This window comes from Labeo rohita, chromosome 20 (assembly GCF_022985175.1).
Source record: "Labeo rohita strain BAU-BD-2019 chromosome 20, IGBB_LRoh.1.0, whole genome shotgun sequence".
Taxonomy (NCBI): Eukaryota; Metazoa; Chordata; class Actinopteri; order Cypriniformes; family Cyprinidae; genus Labeo; species Labeo rohita.
In genome coordinates this window covers 3,677,480-3,700,629 of record NC_066888.1, presented here as the reverse complement: position 1 = coordinate 3,700,629, position 23,150 = coordinate 3,677,480, and the positions used below count along the sequence as shown (strand labels likewise).

The 23,150-nt window shown below is 36.0% G+C and overlaps 2 protein-coding genes across 3 annotated transcripts in view; one reads left to right on the top strand and one right to left on the bottom strand.

Annotated features, from left to right (window-relative positions):
* The first annotated feature begins 1,239 nt into the window (after positions 1-1,239).
* Positions 1,240-9,883, top strand: ccnk (cyclin K). Its single transcript, XM_051138818.1, is given in 12 exon segments — positions 1,240-1,373; positions 2,517-2,805; positions 2,921-3,002; positions 3,635-3,766; positions 3,854-3,959; positions 4,093-4,150; positions 5,434-5,603; positions 5,791-5,993; positions 6,941-6,974; positions 7,074-7,142; positions 8,245-8,351; positions 8,353-9,883. Coding segments are annotated over 11 exon segments (1,638 nt in total). The 5' UTR covers positions 1,240-1,373; positions 2,517-2,602; the 3' UTR covers positions 8,827-9,883.
* A 1,803-nt stretch (positions 9,884-11,686) lies between these two features.
* Positions 11,687-23,150, bottom strand: part of ccdc85cb (coiled-coil domain containing 85C, b) — a 44,999-nt gene continuing 33,535 nt past the window's right edge. For both annotated transcript variants that reach the window (XM_051138827.1, XM_051138828.1), the window contains 3 exons: positions 16,492-16,584; positions 15,719-15,817; positions 11,687-14,274 (listed from right to left, as the gene is read on the bottom strand). In XM_051138827.1, the coding sequence (XP_050994784.1) occupies positions 14,185-14,274; positions 15,719-15,817; positions 16,492-16,584 (282 nt within the window). In that variant the 3' untranslated portion in view covers positions 11,687-14,184. The remainder of the gene's footprint in view (positions 14,275-15,718; positions 15,818-16,491; positions 16,585-23,150) is intronic.

Genomic DNA, 23,150 nt, shown 5'->3' with positions numbered 1-23,150 from the left:
TATAATAAGTAAGGGATAACATACATCTTTATTTTGCGATAACAACTGGCTGAATGTACATTATCTCACGTATTACACAGCTGCTTGATAGGCTATTTAGATGTTTCGTGTTAAAATTATTAGACACGAAACACTGATCTGAGTTGAAATATTTGAACGCAAAGCTTCCATGAAGAAATCAGTTGCTAGCAAACGACAAGTTCAAACTAGACATTTTAGGGATACAGTGCAATCTTACACAACATTTTACCACATAAATAATTAAGTAGTAGTACTAGTTTGTTAGTTATCTTATAATCCATTACAATATACAAAAAAAAAAAAAAAATGGCAGCAGCTGCGTTTGTATGAAACAATAGAGCAAGTCCATGATACCAGAATGACAGATGACAAGAAAAATTATCAAGCATATAGTACTGACTTAAGTTGCTCCGAAAGAGTCTGAGCTGTGTAATAATTTCATTTAAAGCACAGCCACCACAAATTCAGACTTTTTTTTTTTTACTTATATTTTTGGGCTTTTTATGCCTTTTATTGTGATAGGACAGTAGAGAGATGACAGGAAAGAGCTGGGAGGAGAGAGGGGAGCAGGATCAGCAAAGGACCTCGAGACGGGAATCGAACTCAGGTCACCGTGAGCGCAGTTGCGCTATATGTCATAACAAGATCATAACATAAATAACATCATAACAAGAAATAGTTTAATAGCTATGATACTGGCTTTGAAATCAAATGTTTGCATAGTTAAGACAGAAAACACTAGCATCTAACAATGCCTTGGAAAAAACAATCTTAAAAAATAAAGTATATTCATAAACCCAAATAGGAAATAAAACAGTTATCAAATAAGCATGTGTCCTGTTCTGTGTCCTAAACTCCTGAAACATTGGTGTCTCATTTTAGAGCAGTCAATGCAATTAAAAAGAAGTCAGTTAAATCTGTAAGTAGGGGTGGGTGTGGGTGATGTAATCCCCTTTGTAATCACTGGCATTTTTCAAAAGTAACTGTAATTTAATTACATATTTTTTCTCAGTAACTGTAACTAATTACAATTACATTTATTTTGTAATTAAATGACGTAATTCCGTTACATGTAACTAGTTACTCCCCAACACTGTTCAAATGCCAGGTTAACGTTACGAAGGAGGTGAGCTTTGGGTGATTTCTTTTGGTGTGTATGTCCTCCAAGCCTGCAGGAGGCGCTAATGCGGCTCCATTGGGTTTAATGACGCACAAGCGCCGCTGAGAAGGGGCAAAAGAAGACGCGCTGTAAATGGCCGCCTCCATGTCGTGAATGTGAAGATTGACAAAGATTACAATTTTATCCAACTGCTCAACTCATCGAGATCATAATCGAGTCATATATCACAACGGTAAGATTACTGATTAGTTGTGTATGTTTTATAAAATGAAGAATGAGTAATTAATCTGATCTTCTGTAAGCGGTTTCGAAAGCGCTTTACTCCCACTGTCAAAATGAAACGAGGGATAAAAGATCAAACTGCTCTTTGTTTACATAAACCTCACATTTACTGGATAATCAGCTACGTTTGTCACGTAGTATTATATGTGATCTGAGATATCTGATAGATTTGGTAGTTAAGTGTGGTTAGTAGCTGATGACACTTGAGCTTACGAAACTAGTGATTGACATAGACTTTAAATAGAACTTTAAATATGGTACCGTAACGTTACATGTGATAAACGGCCTCGAATGTGATCTTATTTAATGTGATTTTCCGACGATAACCATGATACAATTACAGGTATCCGATGGTAATTCGTTGTTTTGGTGGATTTCATGAAACCTGTCAAAAACATGCTTATCTCCATAGAAATTTTTGTGTAAAATAAATTAAACACGTTTTTAGTATTAGTCAGAATGAATTGTTTTTAAGAAACACCTTTTGTACAAATTTTTATAAGGAAAATGTGCCCTGTTAGTTTGTTGTAGTTCTTTATTACTACATGGAATTAATATTGTTGTGAGTATGACGGTGCTAAATACTGCGTTTCTTTACTTTAATGTAGTAAAAAAACATTGAATAATATTATAATAAATTTTAAGAATCTAATCGGAATCTTTGTTGAGAAGAATGTGAATTGAAACAAAATTTGTTTAATGTTTAGAAGCTTTACTGTAATGACAGTTGGGCTGTGAAATGTTCTTAAATGTCATAAAATAATGTTACAATGAGAAAAAAATGTAAAGAATGTTTTTGATATGCTTGCATGAGATTTTAACTTTACTCACCCTTATAGCACGGTATAGTACGGACTTTGGTATTTTCCATTGTCTACTTTATATAATATTTAACTAAAATGTTCACTCATAACAATGTCCAAAAAAAGAATAGTATAGCAATACATGGTACTTTTGTGAACAGTATTGAAATCTAGACTTGTGCTGGGTGTTTAAAGTCTTTACTTCCAGTAAAAGTAAGACTTTTCTGAATAGTAGCTGTCTTTTAAACATGTGTGAGGTTAACAAGTAATTAACTAACTGATATGTTCAGTCTTTTTCTGTACAGACCTGCACAGCTATTGCTGTCCATCGGCGGACTGATAGTCCAGTTTGGCATCAGCTGTCACTTCCTTCCAAATGAAGGACGGCAAGGAGAACTCTAACGCCACTTCTGGAAGTTTTGCCACAAATCTGGACCACACAAAGCCATGCTGGTACTGGGACAAGAAGGATCTGGCCCACACCCCGTCCCAGTCAGATGGCCTGGATCCAGCCACAGAAGCCCGTTACAGACGAGAGGGAGCCAGGTTCATATTCGACGTCGGAACACGTCTGGGACTGTATCCTTCTTAAACGGCCGTTTACACCTTTTTACCATATTTAGTTTCAGTTCTGTGTAGGAATGATTTTTTAATATTGAGAGAGGTTTGATATTATCCTTAACCAGTTTTTAAGACATTATGACACTCTGGCAACTGGAATAACATACTTTCATCGCTTTTACATGTTTCATTCTTTCAAACAGTTTCCCAGATATGTAAGTACAAAATGCTCTTGAAAATCTGATCATTTCACGTTATGGATTTTCATCCACAGCGTTTTCTTTTCGTCTTGCAATATAATGCCTAAAGGCCTGCTTTGTTTACAGTGGTAACTGGGGTAATTTAGAATTAATTTATTTTAATATTAGAATTTTCTAAAACCATTTCCATTCCAATTCCAATATTTTTTTAGAAGAGTTTCGATTAGGGCTTTGAAAGTGTTATTAGCATTTTAGTTGATCTCCTCTTCTTTCTCACAACCTGCGGTCATGTTATAGCACCCATTGTTTTGCTCTATTTATGACAGCCACTGTCATAAATAGAGCAAATATATAAATATATACTTGTTTTATGTTGATTTGTACTTTAAATTAAACACATGTAATTTACCTTACCATTTAATCTACAAGACAAAACAGTTGCAAGTTCCAAGTTGTGATTATCTAAAGTTATTTGGAGTTAGAAAAGTCTGTTTTATAATTTTGTTGGCCTTCAAGGGAAAAGTTCTGTTCTGCCAGATGTTTTGTTGTCGCAAAACAGGGAGACAGAGTAAGTGCAGTCTCTATGTTAAGATGTTTGTTGCTGAAGCATTGAAGCACACTCTAAAAGTTTACTCTTCTTTTCACAGGTGACCGGGGCTTGTTGTCTGTTCTTGGCTGGTAAAGTGGAAGAAACCCCCAAGAAGTGTAAAGACATCATTAAAACAGCCCGCAGTCTGCTCAATGATGTGCAGTTTGCACAGTTTGGAGATGATCCTAAGGTTAGCAACCCATTCAACACACAATCTGTAAGTCTTGTGATCTTCTCACTATTAAACACTACTGTGTTTCATGGAATGTCTCCACAGGAAGAAGTCATGGTCTTGGAAAGAATTTTACTCCAGACAATCAAGTTTGATTTACAAGTTGAGCACCCTTACCAGTTTCTGCTGCGCTATGCTAAACAGCTCAAAGGTATTACTAGTTTTAAGAAGACGGTTTAAAGTGTTATTTTGAAATTAAGAAATATCACATCCAGTTTTTGCATAGTGTTGCTTTGTTGTGATGTTGATCATCTTATGGTTTTTTTTTTTTTTTTCTCCTTCAGGTGACAAGAACAAAGTTCAGAAGCTTGTGCAGATGGCGTGGACCTTTGTCAATGACAGGTTGGATTGACTTTAGTTTAGTTTACCATTTCTTTTGCAGAAAATTATCGTCATATAATGAAGATCCTAAAGGTCTTCACAGCAACCCGTCAAAATAAAAGTTAACTTGACACTCAGAAATATATTAATATATTGTTTAATGTAAAGATAGTGTTTTTTTTTTTAGTAGTAGTACTATGTTTAAGGAATATTTACCAGAAAAAAATTGACCAGAATTTATTTACCAGAAAATTGTAAACACAACAAAAAAAGAAAGAAATGGCCTGTAATACATTAATTCTTTATCAAATCTAATTATCCTTTATAAATTCATTAGACATGCTTTTGGCTATTAAAATGTAATGAAATGATTAAAATAGAATCCAGAAAATTAATGAAAAACAGAGATTCACAAACAAAACTGAATTTAAGAAAAAAAAATGCATTTCATAGGGCCTTAAAAACATGTAATTTTTGTTAAACATTTATTAAAATTCTGTTGAGTTCTGCAAGTTTCTGCAAGTTAACCATTAAAATAGAGTCTAGAAAAATTAACATGGAATTTGAGAAAAAATAAAACAGATTTCATAGCACCCTCTTTATTTCATTAGTGTCTTTGTTTTATTATAGTAGTACTTTAATTTGTTACATCTATGTTCTTATTATTAATAACAAAGATAAAATAACAAAAATGACTATTTCATGATATAAATTGTTGTTGTGAAATAAAATGACTATATCATGAAATAAGATTTGGCCTTATCCTTTAATTTAACTTACCGATATAGCAAAGATCTCTACATACCTGTAGGCTCGGTAGTTGTTCACCACAATCCTGTGTAGTGGCACTGGCATGTGATTATTGTTTTGTTATTTTATTTTTTTAAGGGCATATGAAATGCTTTGTTTTAATCGATAAAATAACTATGATCTCCATTTGAAACATTTATTACTCAGTTACTTTTCCTGTTGTTCTGTTTTTTCGTAGTATCGATTCAATAGTAGTATCGTGATATTTTAGTCAGGTATCGTATCAAAGTCAAAATTTTGGTATTGTGACAACACTACTAATCAGTAGCAATAATAATTATAATTATTAAAAAATTAGAGGCTTCTTAGACTTGTAGTGTTAAATGTATAAAGATAAAAGTTGTTCAGGGATGCACAGTTAATGTTTATTTTAGACATGGTTCTTTTGCACAAAAACAAAAGAATGTTTAAAGGCCTCTTTTTTACAAGTAGAATATTTAACGTGTTGTCATTGATTCTTCTGCAGTTATTAATGTGTTTGTGTGTATTTCCAGCCTCTGCACAATGTTGTCCCTTCAGTGGGAGCCAGAGATCATAGCAGTGGCTGTCATGTACCTCGCCGGCCGGCTGTGTAAGTTTGACATTCAGGAGTGGACATCTAAGCAGTCGTCTCGCCGCTGGTGGGAGCAGTTTGTACAGGATGTGCCGGTGGAGCTGCTGGAGGGTAAGAGACTGCAGCAGACAGGTCACATGAATATTTGACAGTGTGCTTTTCAAACTCTCTACACCTCTCTGTCATAATGATAATTTGGATGCAGGAACAGTAACCCCAGTAGTAGAGTTTTTCACGTAATGATGCACTGCTTGCTTCCAGCATTTCATGATCTCTACCCTTCTCTTGTGTTCTTCAGACATCTGCCACCAGATTCTGGATTTGTACTCTCAGGGTAAGCAGCCGATACCCCAGCAGCCTCAGATACAGGACAAAGAGAAACCGCCACCCCCTCCTGCCACCCAGCCCGGCCAGTCAGGGGGGCAGAACCCACCTGCTCAACCCCCCTCCAAGAAAAACTCCCCCCAGGCCAGCCCACCTGCCAAGATTAAACGGCAACATGTAAGTGAAGCATTTTCAGTCAGATATATGTGACCCTGGACCACAAAACCAGTAGCATGGGTATATTTGTAGCAATAGCTAACAATACATTGGGACAAAACTATTGATTTTTCTTTTATGCCAAAAGTCATTAGGATATTAAGAAAAGATCATGTTCCATCAAGATATTTTGTAAATTTCTTACCAAATAGTTGTATCTCTGCCAAATATTGTCCTATCCTAACAAACCATACATCAATGGAATTTATTTATTCGGCTTTCAGATTATGTATGATTATGTCAGATTATGTTATCTCAATTTCAGTGTCAAAAATTGATTCTTTTGACTGGTTTTGAGCTCCAGGGTCACATATTATGGACATAAAATGGAAAACATGCATTTGTAATCAAAAGTCACTACCCTGGCACACAACCATTTATCTGACTTTTATTGGTGAAGTCGCTTTGTGCTTCAAGATTATGGATAGTGTAGTACTTTACAGAGAATCTGCCTAATAAAACTGAATTTATTTGAAAAAATGGGAAAATAACATTAAAGGGATAGATCACCCAAAAATATCAGTTGTCATCAACTCACGTTTTATGTCATTCAGAACACAAAAGAAGATATTTTAAACATTTTTATTGTACAGGCCAAAAACAATAACAACAACAAAAAATCTCATTTCTAAAATAAACTATTATGTTCTACTGAAAAAAACAGTTGATGACAACATGATGATGTGTACAGAATTTTACTTTTTGGTGAACTATTCCTTTAAATTTTGGCTTCTACAGAACTGTATTGCAGTGCAATCTAACATTTTTAGAAATCATGGTAGAGCTGTAACAAAAAATGCACACTTGGTAAGAAAATTAGATTATTGAGGGAGGAAATTAATTGAATTGTTGCTTTCCTACAGTAATTGTTAGGTATTTTAAGGCTTGTTTTTTGTTTTGTTTTGTAGGTCTCTCCTAAAGACGAACCTAAAGCCCCAACAGGTACATTTGAACATTTTTATAGTTTTATAATAATGTCAATTGTAAGATGATGAATTTCCTACTGCATGAAATGCTAATTTCTTTCTGTCTCTATTTCAGAGCAAGTTGGGTCTAAGATACCACGCCTGGAGAGTCCTATGCCCCCTCTTCCTGTGTCCCAGCCCCCAGGTGAGACTTCCTGTGTTTTGAAGCAGTCAGCAAAATAAATCTTTGGAAACAGTTCATTGCTTATCATAAATGCAAAAAAAGTAATCTTAATTTTGTTTGTAACATTAATGACATTTTCTAGAAAAAAATGGAAATTATCTTGACATTACACAATAGATTATTGTGCTTCCTGTTTATTTAGACAAACAGCTTTTAGTAATACACAATTCACAGACTACTGCAGTGTTACCAACTTAGCAATTTTGTTGCTACATTTAGCAACTTTTCAGACTACCCTAGCAACGTTTTCTTCAAAAAGTTTTAATTTAGCTATTTTAACATTTTATTTGGCAACTTTTAGCAACTGTGACTCAAATGGTAAAAAGGCATACATTTTCCCTCTAAATTAAACAACAAGAGGAAATCAACAGTGTCTAGCAGTACACACATCACATTAATTAAGTTGCTAGTTGCAACTGTTCAATAATAATTGTTTATTTATGATAACACCTCATTAGTTTGTACCTTGTTGATCAGTTAAAAAAATATGTAGAACAAATGAAAAAAAGTACTTTAACTTACACTGCTTAAAAATATAATGTTCAGAATGTGTAGTTTTACTAAGAAAACGCATCAATGTAATTGTTCAAAAATTATATTATATATTAATATTAATAATAAAATATGATGTTATTTTTATTTTAATATTTTTTTGTTTTGTTTTACTAGCAAATCTTACATTTATGTTCATAATCATATTCATAAGCATATTTTTCGCAGAGGTTTGAGTGATGTGTGTATTCTATGCAGTTTTGCATTGTGATTACATAATTATGTCATTTAGCAACTGAGTGACAAATTGTCCTCCCATTAGCAACTTTCCCTGAAAATTAGTTGGCAACACTGGACTACTGTTCAAAAGTTTGGGCTCTGTTGTAAAAAAAAAGTTGTTTTTAAAAGTAGTCAATTTTCTTTTAATCTTTATCAATCTTTTAAACAGTACTGTATATACATATAATGCAAAGGTGTTTCTTAATAAAAACTGTTATAAAGTAACTATATTAAGTATAAAGTATATAACTGACACTATAATAACACGTCTCTGACTTCTGTCCCGACATAGATCGCAAGGCTCCATCTGCCATTCCAGCGCCTCCTGCTGAAGCAGAACCGGCTACATCAGTTGAAATGGACCCAGCACAGGGACCGGCTCCTCCTCTGCCGCACGGGGCCCCGGCCCCCTCTACCTCACCGCCCGCCACCCCCTCCTCCCTCCAACTACATCATGGGAATGTCCACGTCCAGTTCGTACATGTCCGGCGAGGGATATCAGAGTCTGCAGTCCATGATGAAGACTGAAGCGCCCTCCTATGCGCCCATGCCCCCTTCATTCGGCCTACCATACCACCCGCACGTCTATCCACATCCAAACCCCCCGCCTCCAGGCCCTCCGCCCCCAACCTCTTACCCTCCTCCCAATCTGCCCCCGCCTACCCCATCTTACCCCCCTCCAGGCTACAACCCCAGCTACCCACCACCACCTCCACGTATGCCACCAGGGCACAATGTGCCTCCTCCAGTAATGGGCATGCCGCCCGCTGGGTACCCACCTCCACCCGTCCCACCCGGCCAACCTCAGGTTCCGTTGCCGCCCCACGGCATGCCGCCTGTGGCAGGAATGAACAGAGGAGGGTGGATGAGATGAGAAGGGATAAAACACAGTCCTTCACACCTTGGTTTGGGCCCACGATACATGTGCCTGTATACAATATAATCTGAGTCTGTATCGGGTTTATGTATTCTGATGCAGATTTCACAGGAAGGTACAGACGTTTCAGCTGCCGAGATGAACACTGGTCAAATTGGAGTGTCAGGGAGTCAATGAAATACTGCAGAATTCCGCTTGGGTTCAGGGTTTCACCGTTCTATAGACTTTATATACACCGATTCAATTTAAAGGGATAGTTCACCTCAAAGTAAAAAAAACTCAGATGTATATACTCTCCCTCAGGTTGTGTTAAATCTGTACACAAAAGAGAACTTCAAAATATCTTCATATGGTTGGAGAAACATCTAAATACGACTATATGACTTGGTCCGTGTCACGTTTCTTAAGTCATGTAATAGAACAGATGGAATTGTAAGCCGATTTCCGAGCTGCTTTTAGCTTTTTCCAAATTTTTTCACACTAAGTTATTGTATGATTTCAGATGATCTTAAGTAGAAAGGATTATAATGTTTTCTGATCAATAAGAATGGTTTTGGCATAAAAAGATATGACAAGATGTGAAATTTCAAAGAATGGCATGAGGGTGGATAAATAAAGAGTTTTCTGTTTTGGGGAAACTATCCTTTTAAATTCGTTTACATCACCACTTACATTCCAAACCCATTTCTGTGAATGAATTATGAATTCTTGGTTGTACATACGATTTATTCTGTATTATCTTTAGAGAACCTTTTTTTCAGTGTTATGTATTCACTCCCCTTTGGCTTTGCTTTTTAGTTTGCGTGTTGCAGAATTCATATTATTTCCTTAGCAACATGGGGAAAATATCCCACAAATCATCCTTAGCAGTCCCGTTATTCAGATGCATTTCTGGCATCTTTGACCTGAGATCAAGTGTGTCGATTGATGGACATGTTAGTTCCATAGTTTCCCGTATGTGCCTTAGTTTGGTTAGTATTTAATCGGCAAAGGACTTGCTATGCTCAACCACTTTGTGTTTGCCTGTTGATTTTTTTTTTTTTTTTTTTTTTTTTTTTTTTTAAGCAGATAATAAAAAACTTTTTTTCCCCTTGTGCATTTACTGAATTGTATGTCGTTTAACACTGCATCACTGTCATGCTGTCAGTTACCAGAGAAAATGGTCTTTAATTAAAAAACATTTAAATACACATTGTGATACATAAGGTTTAAAAATTATATGGTTTTAACATTAGAATAGTGTGGGAAAGTTGTTAACAAACTGATTCAAACACCACAAACAAGCTCCTGGCTGGAAAGACTAAACATTTCTAAAGATATGTGGCAGTATAAATTTCTAAAATGAACACTTTATTAAAACTTTAATTACATTAATAAACATTACATTGCATTTGTGTGTCAACTACTGCTCTGTTCATAGTGAATTTATAGTGTTCAGTCAAGCTTACTATTTGGTTAACTGAAAATACTGGATTGTTTATCAGAAATGATGTCATGTTTTATGCATATCTTATATTAAAATGTTTTATGCCTTATTGTACATACAGTATGTATTGTGACATTAATGTTAGCATAACTGCACCTACACACAGAAAAAAATGCAAGCAAACCCTGCGGCTATGAAACTCTACAAGCTCAACTGACATATTTTGTTCCAATTAAAGTATTCTAACCAAAACAGTAAGATTAAAAAAACATGGAATGTCTTGGCCCATAAACATCCATTGTGAGTGCATTGCAAAATAAAACAAAAATAGCATTTACAGCAAAGTATTCAAAGTATATTTTCTAAGTGTGGTCATAAAAAATGAGTAATTTCCATTCATTACCTTTAGGGGGCACAAGTCTCCAACATTTATTTTATTATTTTGCATCGGCATGTGAACCAGACTTTACATAGGACAGGAGTGTCCAAACTCGGTCCTGATGTCCTGCAGAGTTTAGCTCCAACCCTAATTAAACACACCTGAACCAGCTAATCAAGCTCTTACTAGGCATGCTAGAAACTTTCAGACAGGTATGTTGAGGCAAGCTGGAGCTAAACTCTGCAGGACACCAGCCCTTCAGGACCGAGTTTGGACACCCTGACATAGGACACCCACAGTCCCCAAATATATACCAATCTAGTTCCAATATTGCTCTCTGCAGGCAATAATTCACCACACAAGTGTGTTAATAACAAACCATGTTTCCCTACTGGTAAACGCCTATTTAAGTTTGTTTACGTGCTTTTTTTGGCGTCATGGCATCTTTCAGCTACGAGTGAAACGCTAGATACAAACGCTTTATACAAACCTTTAGTTCGCAGTGCAAGAAGTGCAAATCGGCGGGGCTTAAAATCGCTCTCTACTGTAGAGGACTCAAAAAGCTCAGCAGCTGGGTTGTTTCATCAGAGACAGGCTCAACCCAGCGATTGGGTAGAAAAAAATAACCCAGCAACTTAGTTACAGAAAAACTACCCAGCACCTGGGTAAAAATATTAAAAATAACTAAATAAAATGACCCAACTGAACCCAGCATTCGGGTTAATGTCCTCTATCATAGTAATGCTTGTGTTTTCACATAAGTGAAAATCTAACAACTTCTTTATAGTATTATATCATGTTATATTTATATGAGGAATGTGTTTCAAAACAGATGCACATTTGGAAATGTGTTGCAACACTTGAAGTTACTGAACTGAATTAAACCAGAGCTAAATAACAGCAGTCTTCTGTAGAGAGCTTTACAGCTAAAAATTGTTTTTATAACTAATGCATTTTGCATCATTACCAGTATTATTTCCCTGTTTATTGTGTGTTAGTGTTTTAAACTATCTGTATATAGTAGAAAGCACTATATAAATAAATGCAACCACTTAAAGCAATAGTTTGTTTATTGACAAATCGTCTGGTTCACTTTGTACAGCTTTTTTCTTTACACATTTACCATAAAATGTTTCCTGCAGTCATGCTCGCACCTATTAACACTGAAGACAGGATAAACCTCAGAGGGTTTACACAATAAAACAACACAGGGTATAGGTGCATAGGTTCCAAACAAAACCCCATGCACAAAAGAGGCAGCACATGCCAAATAAAATCATCTAAAAAAATCATGGCTTTGTGTTCAGACCGCTTCCCGAGAGAAACAGCACTTTGTATAGGATCTGCTTGCAACTCCTTTCATTGACAACAATAGCAACTTCTCATGTTTGTAACAGGTAAGTCAAAATTCATTGACAGCCAATCAAATGCAGTCTTATTAGTGGAAACACCTCTGATTAATTAATGTTAAAACTCTTTCATTAGCCTTTACCCATTTACAACTACAACTTTGGCTATGTTCGGAATAGCATACTAACATACTAGCCTTATCAAAATTCAAAAGTGTGCTTGACCTTCCATTGCCAGTATGAAGATCGTACTGAATTATCTGCAATTTATTTAAATATGAAATATTTCTTGACTTTTCATGACAATGCTACTGTTTATGATTGTATAACGTTTATTGTTTTACATATTTTTTCTTTTAAATATTAGTATTCAGCATATATTGCACAACAATCAGTATGCTAGTTTTGCATTCTGAACACAGCCGTAGTATTTCATTTATAAGCATGCCTGTTTTTGAACTTTGTTAACAGTTTATTTGACATTGGAAAAAAATAGTAGGAAAAAGAGACTCACATACATGAAACTATTGCTGACATGCATTTAAATTAGCTGAACGTCACTTTCTATATCCGGATCTTGATCATAAGATTAAAGTTTACCACTAGTTCTCTGCTGAATAGCAGGCCCTGCAGACTTTTTAGAGAAAATATGTGGAATATAAACCAAAAATGTGTTAAATGGTGCTGAAAGTGCTATGGTCTTATTGATGACTAAAAGCATTATCAAATTAGCCAAAAAAATATAATAAATGAACAAGTAAGGGTTGGGAGATATGCTTAATTTTGTGAATCACAGGCATTCTAATGGATTCCATGAGGGCTTGTGATAATTTTTCATCCAAAACAAATGGCAATAATACTAACTGACAGTGACAAAGGATCCCCCTAGAACATCTACTTAAATGCCCATGAAATTGTTTGACGGGCGCAGTTTTCTTTTATGGAGTGAAGTATTAAGTTGGTGCAAGACAATGATGAACTAGTTCCCTTTTTGAGACACAAAACTGCTTTAATTTACACAATGACCTCATTGTCATCATCTGTCATGCATTCATGTGGAGGTCAAAGCGGAGCATTGCATGTGTTTGTTTTTTTACTTAGGATTAAAGAGCTTGAAAACTTGAGGTCAGCACAATTATTTCTGCCAATGCGTTAGTCTTGACTGTTAATGGGTCAATCAAGGACAAACAAAATGCTGGAAAAGGACAAAAAATACTGTTTCTGACATGTTATGATGTGTACTTATAATTTCCCCAGACCTGAGAGATGTGATTGTCAAGCATGAACAGCACATGTTTTAAAATTTGACATCTTGAATATACAAACACAATGGATTTCAGTTGTGTCTGCCATTGTTTTTTTCATACAGGAACAGGGAAAAGTCAGATTCAGCATGTTTTGTGCTGCTTTTGTGTCTAAGTTGCATTGTTCAAAAAGTGTTGCGCTGTTAAGAAACCCCATACATTGTTAAGTTGGTACTTATTAAAAACAGCTACTAGAAAAAGTAAAAACACTTAAAAAGACAACATAATAAAGTGATTTAAAGCTTTTGTACATATCTTACATTGCCTTTCAGAGTCATTTCTGTACATTACTTGCACAAAACGGGTACCAGAACACAGTGGAGTGAGGGAGCCTTATCTGGTATCGCTCTAAAAGTTTGATCTTTGTCTAAAAGGGTGCAAGGAAACAATGAGTTTTCTGACATCACTGTGTATGTAAAACAAGAATATGAGGTAAAAAAGAAAAGGCAAGCTGAGTGACAGTGACCAGCTGCCAGTCATAAAACACTTCATGGGCCCTGTCCCAAATTACACCGTCCTTCTCTGAATCTACATTCGGCCACACTGACGTTGGGTAATTGTCAACTGCGTAGTCCAAGGGTTCGTCAAAGCTGTGCCATTTGTAAATTCATGAGAATGAATCATTGCAGCGATTAAGAAAAAAATATAATTAATAATCAAACAATGTTATTTCAATGTGGATTATTGCTTTACATGTTCACTAAATCTGAAAACTGGCGTGTAGTGGTCCAATGTCAATCGCAAGAGTTGCACTCCGTATTATTTGACATGGATGACGTTAGTGGACGGAAGCGTTTGTGTTTGCTGTTGTTGCCGTGAGCAGTTTCTTAGTTTGGTCCTGCTGGAGTTTCATGGTGGCTGAACAGAAGGAGAAATGTTCCTCATGTGTCAGAGCTGCTATAGAGGACCTTTGAACTGATTCCCAGAGAGCTGCTGTCGGATGGACGGCTTTGATCCCGCCGCGTCACCGAGCTTTCGCCACACCACCTGAACACAAAATGACGAAGTCAAAACACAGCTGTGCCATTTTTACATGCTGCATGTCAGTGCAAAACCTGCATCTTATAAGCGGTTAGAATTTGAATTTAAAGATTACATTTTGCAGTGTTGATGTCTTAGGGCCAGATTCACTACAAAAGCCAAATTATTAAGAGACTGCAATCCCATAAAAGTGTCAATGGGAGAGAAAAATTCTGCTGTTGATCTACGGACATTGTGCAATTGAAAGACCAATCTACAAAGAGAGGCACAAATTAGCAACTATTGCAGCCATGTCAAGTGCAAAATTGGTTATGCTTTTTTAGGCGTTAAATAGCGGTACAAATGCCAGTAAACTGACTACTGCAAACTTTAGTAAATCACATTGGATAATATATTTAAATCCTCTCCCCATACATTTTGCATCTAAATAGGAAACTCCAGGTGCAACAAATGCATATGCAATACTGTCATCTGCAAAAATAACTGTCCATGCATTTTCATTGCTAATTTTTTACTGCATGTCTTTAGTGAATCCTCCCAGCAGTTTCTTTTATGCCAAAAGAGGCTGTTAGTGTCTTGTTTTCACAAGCTGTTAGTGTCTTAAGTGAGCATTAGATGATGGAAAACGTAATCTTAATATAAAACTAAGATGGAATGAGCGTGTATGATTAAATAACTAACATTATCCTTCTAAAAATTTTAATATTGGCTGATGAAACTGATATTGTGCATCCCAATTCTAATTTATTTATATAGTCCCTTTCTCACATGAGGTTCAATACGCCAACCAAATAGCTGTGATTTTATGCTACAATTGCCTATAGAAAGTAATTCAAAACAAGCAAAACATCCATCCAGAACTTTTATGAACAGTGTTCACAATGGTGTTGAAAAGGCCAGGAGTTTCCAGGTATGAAGGACAGAGGTGTTATTGTGCTCCAAGCTGGATTTCTTCATTCCCACATTCCATTGAGGGGCCCAACAAACAGATCAAACTATCGCTCACTCTATCATGAGCTCTGTGTACCAACCTGTTCATTCATTGACCTCTCCATAAACTACACCCACTTGGTGACACTTCCTTGCACAGGGAAGCTTTACAGATTTTTTTTCATAAATGATCTACGCACTCCTGTGAACAGTGTGATTTTAATCATGGGCTAACAATGAAGTGTGATATTGTAAAGTAATTTTAACTGCCATTTTCCTATTATGCTGTAATTTGATTGAAAACACTAGAGAAAGTCAGAATTTCGGCAAACATAATAAAAGTAAATCAGTAAAAAATAAGTAAAAGCTTGGCTCAAAATATGGTGCACAGTAACCTGCTTATCTTGATAGGACTGGTCAGTAATGTTATAAGGTTGAATTTAGCAAAAGGTCAACTGAATAAATGGAACATTACTTATTTACATCGTACACAATGTTTAGCACAAAAATCAACACTCACATTGCACATCTCTCGCACTATGGCTTTCTCTTTCTCACTCAGGTCTTCTTCACTTTCTTCTGGAAGCTGCTTGTCCAGATTATCATGGACCTCCAGAACCTGTTAATATGGTATATGGTCAAGAATATTAAAAACAAACAAACAAACAAACAAAAAAATCAGCTTAAACATTCACACTGTTCAACTGTTCATGCCATTTCCAGAAGGAAAAAACATTTTTTAATGTAACATTTTATTTGACATTTAACATTAAATTGTTATGCTGACAATATATTTTGTAAAGGACAATAAATGATTAAGTTAGAATCAAGCGTTTTCATGACTCTTCTAAAACAGTAAATTAAATCTGTTCATCATATAAAGCAATTCTCAATTCATATTTTTACAATGTTTTTCTGAACTTTATGAAGCTTGAATTTTGGTTTCACAGATTTGATGAGAGAATATAAAACATATCTTTGTTTTCTGAAGATGAAAGTCTTATGTGCTTGAAATGACATTATGCTGAATAACTTTTAATTTTTGGTGAAGTATACACAGATGTGTAAAATTGCATGGGTACTACAATGTGAATATGGTTTATGAGGACACATGTCCTCGTAAAACAAATGGCTTAAAAACCATGCTAAACAATGTTCTTTTTTTAAAAATCTAAAAATGCAGAAAGTTTTGTGTGAGAGGTAGGTTTAGGGGTAGGACTTGGGTAGTTTGTACAGTATAAAAACTATTATGCCTATATTCAAGAATGTATACGAGTGTGGTAATGTGTGTACCTTCATTGCATGAACCACAGCTTCAGGTTTCTGTACAGATGAGACAAACCCGGTTGAAGGAGAAGACTCACTGGTCTGTAGTCTTCCAGTCCCCTGGAGAAGAGAAAAGCATGAGGGGTCAGTTTGTTCCTGGCCAACATACTGGTTAAAGGACCATGGTACTACCATGGTACACCATATATATTCCATGATATCATGGAAGTATATAGTAGTATAGTAGTAGTATAGTATTGTTTTGGTTTTAGGACAACTTTGATGAAAGGTTTTGATCCACTTTAAAAGTTGACTACTGTACACTACTGTTCAAAGGTTTGGGGTCAGTAAGATTTTTTTCTGAAAGAAAATAGTACTTTCATCCAGCAAGGATGAATTAAACTGATCGAAAGTGACAGAAAAGATTTTATATTGTTATAAAAAATGTTTTTTTTCTCAATTTGATTTATTTTGTGTGACTCACTGTGACTCACAACTGCTGGTTTGTTGAAAATTATAATTTCAGGGTTTGGCTAAGGGCAGAAGGTCAAAAACACAAAAACCATTGAAACATAGCAGCTGGTTTATAGCTGGTCATTAGTGGGTCCAGTTAGATGTTGTGGGCTCAGTTTAAATGGTTAACCAGCGGAAGAACAGAAAGGTAATTGTAACCAACAGTTTGAAAGAAATCAATACTTTTATTGAGCAAGGATGATTTAAAGGGGTCATCGGATGCCCATTTCCCACAAGTTGATATGATTCTTTAGGGTCTTCATGAAAAGTCTATAATATACTTTGGTTAAAAATTCTCAACGGTTGTGTAAAACAAACACCCTTTTTACCTTGTCAAAATCAGCTCTGCAAAAATCAACCCATTCTGATGGATTGTTCCTTTTAAATGCAAATGAGCTTTGCTCGCCCTGCCCCTCTCTTCTCTCTGTGGAGTGACAGCTGTGCTCTGAGAGATTGTTTACTTTAGCCGCATTTAGCGTGTTTAGCCGCGAAACTTGCTAACTAGCACGTTATTAGGAAAGGTGATTGCAGAGATTCATTTAAAAAACCCCTTATACTCACTTCTGCTGTAAGTGAAGCTGGATTATAAATGATTTGCGTGAACATAGACGCATTTATGTAGATTGGGAGACGCATTCAAACAAACAAACAAACAAACAAACAAACAAACAAACAAACAAACGTAATCCACTGCATCTCAGATGTCGGGAGTAAACGACGACCACTATGTTCATTATTACATCCAGCAACACAACACCTCAATCGCTCAATCTGAGATATTTTCTAACTTACATCCCTGCTCCGGCATTGAAACAATGGAGGTCTGTTGAAATAACTGCATGTAAAATGTATACAGACATTGATGAAAGAACCCAGAAAAAATGTATCACAGTTTCCACAAGAATACTGAACAGCAAAACTGATTTCAACATTGATAATAATCAGAAATGTTTCTTGAGCAGCAAATCAGCATATTACAATAATTTCTGAAGGAACAGGTGACACTGAAGATCAGAGCAATGATGCTGAAAATTCAGCTTTGCACCATATAAATAAATTTCATTTTAATATATATTACACTGCACTGCACCTGTTGTCTTTCATTTGAATTTCCACTAATTTTAAAACCTTCCCAAACTACTGACTTTTGTTATGACATTCACTTCAAACATTACAATACTCATGATAACTTTTATTAACTCTACAAAAAGTAAAATTCACTTCACCAGCTTAATACTCACTTGCGCACTTGTTTCTCTGACACATATGGTCTATACCAAGGATAAAAAGTGGAATGTCTTCAGATATCAGGAACAGGGTATATCAGAAGCAGTTTTATTATAGTGTGGCAGACAACGGTATGGCAAATGTGACTTGTGAGGTATGTGATGTTATTTTCTCTATATTACCACAAGTCCTTTTACAATTTTTTTCAACTCCAACATTTTTAACGTGATCTTGGTTCTGTGACTCACTGATTAAATTGCTGGTTGGTTTGAAAATGTTTAATTTCAGGGTTTGTCTCCAGCCTCCCTGTAACCACTTTTCAAACCAAACCTATGCCTTGTTGTAAAAGCTAAGGGCACAAGGTTAAACAGAATAAAAACATCCTGCTGGAAAAAATGGCAGCCACTTTATAGCTGGTCATTAGTGGGTCCAGTTTGGTTTAAACGGTTGACCAGCGGAAGTACAGAGGTAAATGTAACCAAAAGTTTTGCAGAATTTGATGGTTCCCCATTCATGTACATAGGATGTATGCAGTGAATCGGCTCTCCTAAAGACTTTCTTTCAATTACCACCTTAGCAGATTAGCAGCTACCAGAAGATTAGCTGAACTAGTAGATCATTTTTGACCAAAAAACAAACCAGCTACTGCACATATGCATTACCATCATGCAGTCCTATTCTCATTGGTGATATACTGACTAATTCATCATTGTTAATCATGTCTCAACCCAGAGATATGAGGATCATTCATAATGAAAACTACATCCCATCTAAAAACATTCATCTTCGCTCAACATCGCACACAGCAGCCTATGCAGCTGAGGAGGACAAAAACCCCCTGGTTGTGTTTAATCATTCATACCGCATGAAGAGAGCCGGACATGATCCGCATACATTCAGACTGATGATGACTGCAAAACACCCCATTTAAAAAACGCTTGTGTGTTTAGCTGTGTGCCGTGTTCATGATGATCTAATATAAGCATCTAATACACTTCTCTGTGTCTTTCATAAGAGAGCCTATCAATCAAAGCTTCTGGAAGGAACTCTCCATAATTTGAATGGTTCCCATAGAAACACCATGCAGAAACCTATTTTTAAATGGTTGAAAGTTATTTTCACTTTGTTTAGAGCTGACTAAAGACGACAGATTCTAGTGTGAATTCCTAGACAGCAAATCTGCCTAGTGCAAAATAGATCTATTAAAGGAAATGTGGGTGAAATAGTAAAATTCCAATAACGATACACACCTGTGCAAAAATGTATGCACCTGGCAACAACACAGGCAAAATGATAAAAAAACAAAACAAAAACTGAAAAGCACAAAAATGTTGCACAAGGGTTAAAAGTGGCTAATACTTCTGTATACATTTTACATGCAGTTATTTCAACAGCCAATGTTGTATGATAATTATATTCATAAATCTTCAGATGTTCCTTTTGGCCTGTTGTACTGTAGCTTGATGTTTTCATAATTGTTTTTACATTCAAAGAGTCAAATAAAATGTTTAAAAAAAACTGAACAATAATTGCTTCTGTAACGGTAAGTAATTAAACCATTAGTAAACTAAATCAGTTGAGATGAGCTGTCTGTTAATTGTTTTATGTACCTGATTAATCACTGGCTAATTTAAAACACAAAACAATGCTGTGTGATGGTGATGACTGATGTTTTTGTTCAATCCACACAAAGGTTAGAAGTGACACCAAAAATCTATAAAACATGAAAGGTCAAATGGAATAAATAGGATCTGCTTGACCTGTTTTCTCAGAGGAGATGCTGAGTCAAAACAATTTAAAGAAATTCAATTCAAGCTCTGCATTAACACTGTAAAGACTTTCAGCTGACAACAGCAAGATTTTCAAGCAAGCATGCCACATGAAACATGCAGTGGCGAAACTTCCTGTGCACTGGCTGAAGGCTACATGTTCAAAGGCGCATTTGCTTTTCCATTTATTCATTCATCGTATTTTCAGTAGGTCTGCTAATTTTCAGGGGAAAATGAAAGGGAAAAAAGTTTTCAAAGATATGAAAGTGCCTCCAGTTCTACACAAGAAAAGCCTATAGCAATGTACAACAGATGAAAGATCTGATGTACCAAGGATCTCCTTTTTTCCCCATTGTTGCTGAATAGTGCCAAACTGATTAGGCTGAGCTTTCATTTTGGAATAACGTCCCTATGTGGTCCATGTTATCCGGTTTGAGCTGCAAGTCTAACTACTAAGATATTTTTTGCTTTTATTTTGATAGGACAGTATATATAGAAAGGAAGCGAAGTGGAACAGGATCAAGCCAGGCCGCTCAAAGCTCAATGGTGCTATATGGTGCTATACAGCATTGCTGCTTTTGTATGCATACTTGCAGACTGACTTGACTAATTATGTATATTTTTAATACATTTTTAAAGATCACATTACCCTATTTTGCCGCATTTGCATCTGGCTTTGAGTCACACTGTGTCAAAAATGCATTGTTAAAACAAAATGTTAACAAATATTTTAACCACTAAAGACTTAAAGGAACACTCCACTTTTTTTGAAAACAAGCTCATTGTCCAACTCCCCTAGAGTTAAACAGTTGAGTTTTACCGTTTTCAAATCCATTCAGCCGATCTCCAGGTCTGGTGGTAGCACTTTTAGCATAGATCATTGAATCTGATTATACCGACAGCATCTCGCTCAAAAATGACCATATATAATGACGATATTCTTTCTATTTAAAACTTGATTCTTCTGGTAGTTACATCATGTACTAAGACTGACGGAAAATGAAAGGTTGCGATTTTCTAGGCTGATATGGCTAGGAACTATACTCTCATCTTGGCGTAATAATCAAGGAACTTTGCTGCCGTGCCATGGGTGCAGCAGGCGCAATGATATTACGTAGCCCCTGTAAGTGACCGGCCAAGTTTGTGTAGATGCAGAGTTGACGGCTGCGTAATAGCAAAGTTCCTTGATTATTACGCTGAAATGAGAGTATAATTCCTAGCCATGTCAACCTAGAAAATCACAACTTTTAATTTTTTGTCCATCTTTGTACACAATGTAACTACAGAAGAGCCAAGTTTTAAATAGGAAAAATATCGAAACTCTTTGGTCATTTTTGAGCGAGATGCTAATGGTCTAATCGGATTCAATGATCTATGCTAAGCTATGCTAAATGTGCTACCGCCAGACCCGGAGATCAGCTGAACGGATTCGAAAGTGGTAAAACTCAACTGTTTAAGTCTAGTGGAGTTGGAAAATGAGCCTATTTTCTAAAAAAGTGGAGTGTTCCTTTAAGTCCCCTCACTCCACAACCAAACCTTTAAAAATTGGGGAATATGGGTTTTAGAGAAGTATCTTTTTTTGCAGTTTGTATCATAGCTATCCTTCAATGTAAACAGTCTGCAAAGTTGTTAATCAAAAAGTACATGATAAAAGAAGATATTGTCTTTCAAAAACAAGATTCGGCTCTGAATCGCTTTAAGGAGTCATCACAGTTCCGAATCTTCTGCTTGTTACCGATATACATCACTCGGTATCACATCACATTAGCATAATCCCTGCCTGCCCACGAAATACAAACACTCTGACCTGCCCTCAAACACTTAGTTACACTCTTAATAATAAAGTTGCTTTAAAAGGTTCTTCACAGCGATGACATAGAAGAATCATTTTTGGTTCCACAAAGAGCCGTTCAGTCAAAGGTTCTTTAAAGAACCATTTCTTTCTTACCGTTTCATAATCTGAAGCACCTTCTTTCTCCACAAAGAACCTTTTGTGAAACAGATGTTATTGGTTCTTTATGGAACCATTTAGACAATAAAGGTTCTTCTATGGCATCGTAAACCACCTTTATTTTTAAGAGTGTAGTGTGTTTACATCATATCGAGAAGACACTGTGTTCTGCGCGGTCAAAGAGTTTTTTTTGTCTTCATTGTTTTCATTGTGGAAAGACGATGATGTGCAGAATCAGTGGTTCAAATTAATTTTTTCCACGATACCACAGCAATATAAAACCTTATCGAACCTTTTGCTCATCATTTCATTGGCTACTAATCTTCTTTATTTGGACTAACAAGTGTCTCTGAACCACAACCTGTAAGTACGATTGATACGTTATGTGTACATTTTAAACTGAGTGCACAAAATATATATATTTTTTATATTAATAGGTAATGTGTACCTAATGCAGCTTTAGGTTTCCAGGTAGACCACGATATTACTGTGTTATAGTTTACTGAAATATTTATTACTGAAATAGTTCTGATATTTTGCTGTGAACCCATTAATTCCTAATATTGTGTCGATAAATACAGTGTAATAATAAAGAATGTAGACATATTTTGGTTTATAAACTGTTGTTTCATCAGTTAATCACGTTAGCACTCAGCTAATGTATCCACCATTATTGTTTACAGTTTAGCAGCTAAACTTTTGCTGTGGGCACGAGTTGCTTGCATAAGTGTTTTTATGTCATTATTTTAAGAACGGATTGGACCACTATGTTATTGTTTTGTGTAAGCGTGCATGCTTTGTCAATGGTAGCCAGGGTTGCCAGGTTTTCACAACAAAACCCGCCCAACTGCTACTCAAAACTAGCCCTAAACTAGCCCAATCACGTTTTGAGGGGGGTTCTATCATTAAAAATTGTGTTACGGGGTGTAAAATACACATTTTTTTGTCTGGGTCCCCCTAGTAAATGTGCATTCCAGGGGCTAAATATGATGTTATTGGGGTTAATTCAACCCGCAGACATCAACAACCGTGGACTTGGCAACACAGATGGTAGTGCTCGCTAACTTGCTTACTTGCACAGTACTCCTCTCTGTGCCAATCACAACAGCCTTGGCCAGCTGACCAATCAGAGCAGAGTAGGTTTATGGAAGGGAGGGGTTTATAGACCTTACGTTCAAACGTATGAATCGTTTCGAAAACATTGAGAAATGACTATGCATAAATGT